At 42.2% G+C, this 10,815-nt stretch overlaps 1 protein-coding gene across 5 annotated transcripts in view; it reads right to left on the minus strand.

Moving 5' to 3' along the window:
* Nucleotides 1–1,465: 1,465 nt before the first annotated feature.
* The window catches only part of B3GALNT1 (beta-1,3-N-acetylgalactosaminyltransferase 1 (globoside blood group)), a 16,720-nt gene continuing 7,370 nt past the window's right edge, over nucleotides 1,466–10,815 (minus strand). For 3 of the 5 annotated variants that reach the window (XM_014537967.1, XM_005864130.2, XM_005864128.2), the window contains 2 exons: nucleotides 5,600–5,695; nucleotides 1,900–4,429 (listed from right to left, as the gene is read on the minus strand). In XM_014537967.1, coding sequence (XP_014393453.1) covers nucleotides 3,402–4,397 — 996 coding nt within the window. In that variant the 5' untranslated portion in view covers nucleotides 4,398–4,429; nucleotides 5,600–5,695 and the 3' untranslated portion in view covers nucleotides 1,900–3,401. Of the gene's footprint in view, nucleotides 4,438–5,599; nucleotides 5,696–10,815 lie in introns of all 5 variants that reach the window. The other 2 variants (XM_014537968.1, XM_014537969.1) reach the window with 2 other exon arrangements.

The following is a 10,815-nucleotide window of genomic DNA, read 5'->3' on the forward strand; positions in this document are numbered from 1 at the left end:
GACAGAGAGAGAAACCTTGCTGTGAGAGAGACACGTTGATTGGTTGCTTTCCACCTGGCACCCTGACCAGGCCCAGGATCAAGCCTGCAACCGAAGTACATGTCGTTGACCAGAATCGAACCCAGGACCCTTCAGTCTGTGGGCTGACGCTCTATCCACTGAGCCAAACTGGCCAGAGCTGTGCCTGTCTTTATCACTTACCTTACCTACAGGGTGAGAGTGGCCATCTTTGTATCCTTTGTCCTTACAAGACCCATGAGATGGCCCTTGTCTTGGGCACAAATTCTGTCAAGAGACTTCCACTCAAATTGCACCCTGGCCGTTGGGGCCCGTGTCCGGTGCTTGCTTCCATCTCCGACCAACACCCCATCAGCAGGTGCCATCTATTCTGATAGACTCCTTGAGTGTTTGGTCCCATATTAACCACTCGTGGGATAATCAAGGAGCTGTTGGGAGAGTGAGAGGGGTTCCCCGTGAGAGTTGGTCTTCGGCTCACACAAAATCCAGAAGTTGGCTTAATATGAAGATTAATTCTCAGTGGATTACGGGCCTGCTACATTCCTCATATTCACAGTCTCCCCCCGCCCCCAAAGTTGGCCCCCTTCCAATTCCTCTCTCCCTCCCTCCATCCTGCAGACCCCAAGAGAGACACGCTTTATCCCCAACCTCATGCTCGGAAAATCTGTTGTTATGAACAGCTCAGCTCTGGCTGCTCTGTGTCTGGAGACTGATGGGAACACCATAATGCCAAGACTGTGTGGGGTAGAGCAGGAAAAGATTAACAAGGGGGTAGCCCCCTCAGTTAAGGGCCCAAAGCACCAGCTCCAAGTGAGCCAGAAAACCACTGAGTCGCTCAAGCCAGCTCAGGAACACAGGAACTCCCCCCGCCCCGCCCCCAAGCCCTTTCACATACTAGTTGTGGCAGATTACATGTCTGTACCCAACTATCCAGTCTCCACCCTGTAGAACAATGCATTCTGGCCTGCTCCAACGTGACCTGCACTATATCCTGTGAGAACACCCTGACTCACTGAGCTTGGTCTGAGATTTGCTTTGGTCAGTGGACCTGTACGCCGAGTTTCCTCCAACTCCTTTTTCCTTCCTCCTAAGAGCAGCATGCTCCAGACCAGGGCTGCCCTTCAGCCTGGGTCCTGAGATGAAGAGATGTATGCAGCCGGGCCCCAGCCAACGATGGCAACCAGGGGTGTGCAATGCGGATAAAAAGAAAACATGGTGTCAACCTCTGAGGTCTGGCAGTTGTCCTTGCGGCATAATCTGGCAAGAGCTAATGTGCGAGGGGTCACAAACTCAGAACTCGTGGGCAAGCAAACTGGAAGAGTGAAGCCGAAAGAATGTGTAAGACGTGGGACTGGCAGGGCTGTGGCAGACAGGAAGTAGCCTAAGGTTAGGCTCCAGTGTTAGACTTGATTACGAGTTAAAATAAAAACAGCTGTTTATGTGATTGAACATCAGAGGCCAAGATTTTAATAACACAGAGGACTAATTTTTTTTTACCTGAAGCTTAACTACAAAGAAACATGTAGTTAAAAACAAAAAATGTAATGACACAACCTCATATTGATTTTTATAATCATTTAACTTTTTCGAGATCTTTTAGGCACCAATCTCTAGTTGAGAAGGAACAGTTTTCTGAAATTTGGCAATTATTCATATTTTACGTCTGTGTTGTTGTGGTTGTTTTTGTCTTATTTTAAAGTGAAGAGAAATTATTTTTTATTTTAAAAGTTCTCTTTTAAAAACTTCTGAGTTAGCTTCACAAACAACAATATAAACATTTACAAAATTAACCAAATCTAATCATACCGCAAAAATAATCACCACTTGTCTTAAAGAAAGTGACTCCTATGTGAATAGGGATTGATTGATTCCATAGACTACTTCACTGAATTGATTTTATTATGACTGAATCAGGTCTGAAACCAGGGAAATGGAAATAGCCTTGTTACAGAGACTCACAAATTACAATAGTTCTAATTGAAATTTTTTCTTATAGAAGAATTACAAATATTTATGTATTACAAGAGCTAACTATGTACTTTCAAGTTTATATTTTCTGCCAAAGGATTTGATCACTTGCCATCATTTGATCCAGAAAAAAGGAATCAATTGTCCCATTTCAGTCATAATTGGAAATTGCACAATCCCAAGAATATGGGGAAGAAGCGTTCCTCTTTAATCTATTAGTAACAGATCCAACAAAAGAGACATCAGTGCTTCCATAAAAAAAATAAATATACTTCTACACGACATGAAAATCAGCTTTGATTTTAGACCACACATTAGGGCTTTCCTCTTGATGTGAAACTAATAACAATAGAGCAGCATGTTTTTTTCCCTCTTTATTCTCAAACTGATTGCTAATGAGAAAACACACGGAGATTAGTAATGTACCTCAAATCTTTAGTCTTCTCTTTCCAACTCAAGTACCAGAATACGACATTCCTTTCGATGTATTCTGGCCATCAGAGTCTTTTCTTTTTTGCCTTTAGAGTCCTTTCCCAAAGGAAACACACTGCCTGGCATTCTATGTTAATCCTAGTTCCCAGGTAGAAAACGAGACCGATAAAGTGACATCTAAAAACACTGGGGATTATATTTTTAAAAACAAGACAATAGTTTAGATTTTCTCCCTTTCATTCTTCTCTATATTACCACAATAAAATATTTATCAAAGTTAAAGAGATTACTGATACACAATAATGACCAATGACTTTACATTAATGGAGTTGTCAATAACACATTAGTGAAGTAACTGGAAAAGAGTTCAAATGTAAAGGGTGATTCACTATTCTGTTTATACAGTATTGAAAAAACATAACATTTAAACACTAAAAAATTTCTAAGCAATATTAAATAATAATTGATAACTCTGAAATACTGCAACACCTTGAAGTACCTTCTGAATGACCAAAGACAGGTCATAGTTTGGTATAACTCCAAGTTTTTACACAGAACTATATATTTTTAAAATTGGTAATCCACATAAGAGATACACAAAACCATTAACTGACTATACTACCAATAAATAGAGCTTCACGTTGCTTTGTTGTTATGAACCAATGAGCTTATAATTCAATAAAATCCCTTTAAGAAGTTCTAGTCTACAGAATGATTTTTTCAAATTGTTTGGTCCTGTTATTAACGAAAGACTTTGTTTCATTCCTCTCAATATCATCTTTAAAGGGCCTGATTTGATTTCTGTCAAAATATAACACAAGTAAAGTGTAAGCCTGTAGTCTCTAGTCTATGGGTGCGTCATGAATTTCAGTTCAGTGCAAGCCAACACAGTGACCTTCTCATGAGTGTTCCATTACAGTGCCAACTCTGACGCTTCCCACAAAGGGTCCTGTCCTTCTCTAAGTTTTGAGTAGAACATGAAATTAATAATGGCATGTGGTGTTCCTCAGCATAACCTGCCAAAATGTGATAATTTCCTTGGAAGAAAAGCCATGGGCTGCAATCACACGTCTGAGCTGACAGACATCCAAATGAATCCTATACAAAAAGAAAAGGTTTGTGTCTTCTGGAATATGAATGTCCACTTTCAATAAATTCAAACAGATCCCAACATAAACATCTTCAAACTTGATGGGTTTGACGTGACTCATCATCTCATAGATTTTTGGCACCAAGTCTCTGGACATCACATAACCAAACCCGCTGCAGTAGGGAGGGAACACCTTGAAGGGATACTCCTGATAGGAAATATGGGCTTTTTGGTAAAATCCTCTATAGGAATAATTATCAATTAGAGGATAACCGGTGAAAAACTTCTCTGACTGGTTTAAATTTAGAAGATACTTTACTAAATTGCCAGTATTGATAAAGACATCGGTGTCTGTTTTCATGATGTACTTGGCATTGGGGCAAAACTCATTGACCCACCTGAAGGCCATAATGGTTTTCAAGGTCAGGTTATTGTATGTGTCTAAAAAATCTTGTCGTATTATGTCACCGTAGAGAAGGTGCTCATCCTCTAGGGACAATGATAACACTTTGTCTTCCTTTTCGGCCTGTTGGCCTAATAAGAAAAATGTAAGAACCTCATATCCCCACCAAGACTTTTTTTCACCCCAAGTAACTCTAACGGCCTGTCTGGCTTTCACATCGGAGGGGTGTGAGGTCACCAGGATGACAAGAAATGGGTTTTGATGAGAGCAGTTGGAATGCTCTTGAAGCGTGAAGCGAAAGTCTTGCCTGTAAATGGGCTCATACTCATAGAAGTACATCCAGTTGACGCGCTCTATCACATTGTACTGGGGCAGGCTGAGGTACCACATCACGAGGAAGCTCAGGAGTGACAGCAGCAGGAGGCTCCATTTGAGGGATCTCAGTGACATCCTACTGGGGAGTGTGGTCAGGAGAGCCAGGGCCATCCACAGCAGCTCAGAAGCGCGTGGCTCAGCTTCTGGGAGATTGACCAGAGACCAGGTTAGTCAGCCACCACCCAAAACACATTTCCAAATGATACCTGACTGTCTACTTAAGGAGAAAGAGCAGGAGAACAAAGCTCCAAGCGAACCCCCAAATCCTAACCCGAATCTTACTGACTTCAACTGTAAACAAGTGGGTAACAACAACCAAAAATATCGTTGAGCTTTTTACATCAAGATAAAGGTTAAAAATATTCTTGATTATTTTGGAAAATTCATAGTTCTTGTTTCACATTAGTTCCTAGTTCTCATTCTAACAAAGCAGCACATTTTAACAAGTCTCGGACAAACGCAAGGAAAGTGCCCCGAGTAAAGGGAGTCGTGTAGGCAGTGGAGGCCCTGTTACTCTTCAACATTGGGGAAAACTCAAAACAGCAACTCTCATTACAGAAGTTAACTTACATGCGTTTTACAAGCCATGGTTTCGAAATGTGAAAATGTGACTGTGGTTATGATGCCTATGGCCCAGGGGTGGGCAAACTTTTTGACTCAGGGGCCACAATGGGTTCTTAAACTGGACCGGAGGGCCGGAACAAAAGCATGGATGGAGTGTTTGTGTGAACTAATATAAATTCAAAGTAAACATCATTACATAAAAGGGTACAGTCTTTTTTTTTTTTAGTTTTATTCATTTCAAATCGGCCCGAGGGCCGTAGTTCACCCATGGCTGCTATGGCCTGTGGGACCACGGAGAAAATAAAGCAGCAGCAAAAAGCAGAGGAACTATCTAGTCCAAAAGGCAGGAAAGGCCTCTCAAGGACTGGCCAGAACAGAATTTGGGCTTCCTACTACACAGGTGGGCAGAGAGACCAGAGTCTACAGCCCAGCTCCTTCCTTTCCCAACAAGGCAGGCATGTATGTTGTTTACCTCTTGGGGCCTCAGCTTCCTCCTCTTTACATCCTGAAGATGTTAATACCGTGCAAATTTGTGCTAATGTGTGCAAAGTATGTGGCCCGTGTTAGTTATTCAACAAACAGAGGCTGCCATCACCAGCTGTGTTCTACCCTTGGCATCTTTTCCATCCTGTGTCTCTAATTTGATTTTTACTGTCAAAAGGGATCATTCTAAAGAAATAATCTTGATGAATTCTCACTACCTGAAGAAAAGGGGGTTTCAAAGCCATAAGTATATTTCTATTTATTACCTTCTTCTGGATTTCTTTCTTCTGAGTGAGTGGAAGACCTTCGATTTCACCAATTGAACATTCAGTAGTAAGCAGTAGTCAGAATGCTTGAAATTTCTGTAAGATACATAAGAAACATAACAGCATTGACATATGGGTCAGGGGACTAGGGAGGTCAAAGAGGGGAAAGGGAGACTTATAACTTATAATTTAAAAAAAAATACTGCTGGTCCACAGAATTCAGAGTTCCTGACTTCATCACGGAAGAGGGTGGCTGGTATTCAAGACTTAAAATCTCTAAGTTCTCATGTCAGCTGGTGTCTCATGTCCCTCTACGACAGTTCTACTTCCCCCTTAGAGACCTCAGGGGCCACTACAGGAAGTAAAACACGGCACTTCTCAGTGACACTGCTGTACCCTATCTTTAATTCTGTTCCCGTAACTACTTCGTAAAGGGACTGCAGGGATACCTCCCACACTCAGCAGTGTGGGGTGTCGGAGTGGAAGAATGAAGGAGGTGTGTGGCGAAAAGGGGAAAAAATAGACTAACCACAAATACTATATAACAGTGGTTCATTCAGGGTGAGAGAAACAGAGGCATTCTCATATATTTATAGGTTTCTTTGTATTTGAAATTTACCCCAAAAAAGGAAGAAAAGGCATAATAAAAAATGCTTGGATATCAGAGCTAAATGGCCCTACATCTTGGCTGCAACACTTAACAACTGTGTGCCCCTTGGGGAAGTTATTTCACTTCATAAGAGTTTCTTTTTTTCAGCTCCAAGCCAAGAATCCCAATGCTAATTCAGTTAGTTCGAGGTTTGTGGGGGAGAAGATGGATTGCCCAGTCAGCTCAGGGGCCCTCAGCAATTTCCGAAGTGGAATGGCACGCAGGCATCGGGCGGATGCACACACTATGATGTCACGGGAATCACACTGGCCTGGCCTCAGGTCTGGGATGGGCTCATGCCCTGACGCGGGATCACAGGCAGCTGGTCTCCCAGCACAGGCCTCCTTGGGCCAGCTGAGCAGTGGGCTCGGTGAACCCTGACATGGTTCTAAATCCCAAATCCCAGGGGAGGGTCAGGAAGAAGACCCTGAAAACATAGATGAACAGAAACATAGAAAAAGGCCAACGGGGAAGTAGACCATGATTTTATTACTGAGATCTTATATAATAATGTCACACATCACTGTCAAGAAATAAACTATATATAAATTATAATTTAAAAGCAATTTCCATTTTATTAAAGATAAAGTCATGATTATATATGTAACTATACGTGCATTCCCCAACTGGATCCCACATCATCTACACTAAGCAAACATCCTCTCCTATCCCACAAGCCTAGTGCAATGCTGGCTACACAGCAGCTGCCAGTAATTACTTGTTGATTGGGTGGTTGATCCTTAACTGCTGAAAAAACATCTCAACTAACAGAAAAGCCCAGAAAACCTCCAGAGACAGAGCACGTCTGCTTCCAGGTTATGAAGCGTGCCAAGGCTGTCACTATCACAGGAAACCGCCATCCCAGACGAGTCATCGGCACCTCCGTGATTAAGCACCAGAACTTACTGCCCAGTCCAATCCCAGGCTTAGTCTATGTCTTATCAGCAGGTGTTTTAGCTTCAAAAGGGCTCGGTGGGGCAAAAGAATCAAACTTAAACCATTCATTTTGAATGGAGGGCTCCTCAGAGTTTTTCATGTTAATGTACATTCTCTCAGAAGAGGATATATTATGCAATGTTTCTCAAATTTGTCTGAACAAAGAACCCACTTTAATTCTCAGAGTCTGTGGCAGGACTAGAAGAATTCCATTCTTTGGGAAAGCCTGTCCTAGAACATCATTGCAATCACTGAATTAAGAAACTAGTTTCTGTGAATCCTTCCTATCTAATAATAGACAAACAGGGTAATTAACCGTACCTTTGCTATGCCTCCCATTAGCTAATCAGTGCGATACGCAAATTAACTGCCAACAAAGATGGCGGTTAATTTGCATACATAGGCTCCAAGTGGCGGAGCAAAGGCTGAAGGTGAGCCGGAGCAGCGAAGACGGAGGACGGAAGGCGGCTCTGGCTGGGGCCGAGAAGATGGGAGATGGAAGGCTGCTCTGGCCAGAGCGAAGGCCTGGGTCCCAGGTGCCGGAGGAAAACCGGTGCCAGCAGCCAGGAGAAGGGAAGGCCTATTGCACAAATCTCTTCGTGCAACAGGCCTCTAGTTAATAAATAAGACTTTTTAAGAGCAGTTTAGAGTTAAAAAAAATTTTTTTTGGAACACATTGGTTCAATTACTTTGGAAAACTTTTCAGTGTTATTCACTAAGGCTGAACATCTATGTACCTTATGATACAGCAATACCACTCCTAGCTACAACACTCAACAGTGTGTATGCATATAAGGACACCCAAATATGCCCAGAATGTTCGTAATACCACACTTCTCATGACAGCCCCTACCTGGAGTCAACCCACAGTAGAAGAGAGGAATACATTTATATCGTAGCACATTGTACAAAATGAAAATGAACAAACTGCAACCTCACATGACATCATGGAGAATCTCTTAAAGATAACGTGGAGCTAACGAAACCAGACACATCAAGAAGAGACGTCATGATTCCATTTACACAAAGTTGAACAGCAGGCAAAAGCAATCTGTGGTGCTAGAACTGAGGACTCTAGGAAGAGGGAGGAAACACTCACTGGGAGAGGCTGAAGAGGACCGGCTGGGCTGATGGTTCTATTTCTTGACCTAAATTGTGGTTACACATGTGTTTACTTGGATAATTCATCTTCTAACTTGGTGCACTTTCTTTTTGTTTGTTATACTTCAACAGAAACATTGAGTCAATTGGCAATCCAATGAGTCATTTTGCGAATCTGGTTACTGTGTGCAATCGGTGTTGGCAGTTGTCTACATGGCCCTGGGTGCCCGTCGTGGTGTGTAATGTTCAAGAGAACCCACAAGTTAAGGCACTTTTAAAACCTTTACTGTTTGCATTTAATAGGTAAGAAAACTAAGGCTTTGGGAAAGTCAAAAACTTGCCCAAAGTCCCAGGTTTGTAAGTGAGGGAGACAAAATCAAACAGGACTCCAGATCTCAGGTTCTTGGCCACTACCTTCTTTTTTTTTTAAATTTAATTTTATTGTTTTAAGTATTACAAATAATAGTGCATATGTTGGCCACTACCTTCTTATCTATCCTAGGGAGTCTGCTGCCCACTTAATGGTTGCAAGAAATTAAAACCCACTCAACCCAACCCTGAATCTTGATAGAAACAGTAAAGCAGCATCACAGTCTTTAAACAGAAAGACTCAAGATTCCCACTCTCAAAACCTGAAATCTGAAGTATTAACAACAGTAACAGTTAATAACTAATCATTCATAAAAATACAGACCTTCTTATTTTCTAACAAAACCATGCTGGGCACTCGGAAATAAATGGGGGAGGGGAGAGTGACCTGGGGGATTCAGTTCAAATGAAAATACTAGTAAGTACTCCAGAGAAACAGAACATAGAGTACCATTATTTAAACCAGAACGACGTGGAATTCTTTCCTGGGATGCAAAAATGTTGGTTATTTTTTGCAAAGGAAAAGCAAATTTAATTATTTTCAAAAATATACAAAAATTTTTCTAAGTGCAAATGTAATGTATATGTTCCCCACCCTTGCAGAGTCTGCACTTGCTCTTCTTCTTAACTCACAAGCCGGTTCTGGAAAAGGCTGGCTCCTTCTCACGCTGCAGGTCTCAGCAAAATGTCACTTGGGAGAGTCCTTCCGAACCTCTTATCTCAAGCAGTACCCTCAGCCCTTATTTTCTGTCACATCTTCCATTCTCTCCTTAGCATGTAACCCTGCCTGAAAGGTTTTGTCTACTTGTTTATTGCCTGTCCTTGCCTGCCTTGTTCACTGCCATATCCCTGGTGCCTAGCACATAGTAGGTGCTTGCTAGATATCTGAATATTATGCAAATGGCCTGGGAAAGTGCTTGTATGCACTTTTGTAAGTACCATGCACACATCAATCATGTCCTATTTCTTATAAATACACACCCGTGAGGAAAATTTCTCAAACTGAACACATTAATTCAGAAACAAAGCAATACAAAACTCTACCATTCTGACCACTGAATGTATCAGAAACAAACCACCGGTGATGTTTCACAACTTCTCTCCTGCCTCTTTCTTAAGCCCAGTGGTTCTCAAGCGTTGCTGCACATCATAATCTCCTGGAGAACTTGAAAAACTCGACACCAGGATACCCGCAGGGCCAACCACCTCGGAGTTTCAGAGGGTGGTGAGGGTCAGGTAGCTTCCCAGGTGACTCCAATATGCTGCTCTAGACCCTCCAAGTGCAGTGCATGGGACCTTGACAGACATGCAGACCCGCAGGCCCCACCCTGGACCTCCTAAATCAGAAACTACATTTTATAAAGTAACACATATAAACACGCAGGATGGGGCTGGCACACAGTGACAGCTGAGTAGATGGTACTGCTATTGTTAAAGTCCACACTATATGCTCCATAGCTTACTCTTATTTGCTCATATTTGTTCTATCAAATCAGCAGGCCTTCTTTTAGAGCCCTCGGATTATGTTTCTTCCAGGATCTTAACATTCCTGTTGTTCTGCATCCTGAACATAGAAGCCGACGGGACCCGGCGGCAGCGGCGCACAAAGCCAAATGTGGACTTTTCGGGATCCTCCTCCACACACAGGCTCCCCTCTCGCATGACCCTCCCTCCTGCCCTACGGTCCTCCCGTGGCTGAATGACATTATTTTTCGCGGTATGATGTGCACTATCACAAGTCCTACAATAGGCACTTCTAGCCACTGGAGAGGAACGACAAAACACATTAACCTTTTCAAATGGAGGTGTGAGGTATTCAAGTGGCATCAACCTACTGTAAGAATTGTGCATATTTGGTAAGCTTTACGTTTTTCTTTTTACTTTGAAGCACACAGCTGGATGTAGAATAGAGAATCAACTTGTATTTATTGAACGAGTGAACTGTGACCGTTATGTTTACCTAATTTAATGATGCTTAAAAATAAAATACGCTTTAATCTGTCAAAAGTTTGCATTAAAAAGAACCTGCCTTTTACTTCATCCATTATCCTATCTAATAAAAGAGAAACATGGTAATTAGCCGTACCTCTGCTACCCTTCCCATTGGCTAATCAGGGCGATATGCAAATTAACTGCCAGCCAAGATGGCGGCCGGCAGCCA

This window comes from Myotis brandtii, unplaced genomic scaffold (assembly GCF_000412655.1).
Source record: "Myotis brandtii unplaced genomic scaffold, ASM41265v1 scaffold186, whole genome shotgun sequence".
NCBI classification, from domain to species: Eukaryota; Metazoa; Chordata; class Mammalia; order Chiroptera; family Vespertilionidae; genus Myotis; species Myotis brandtii.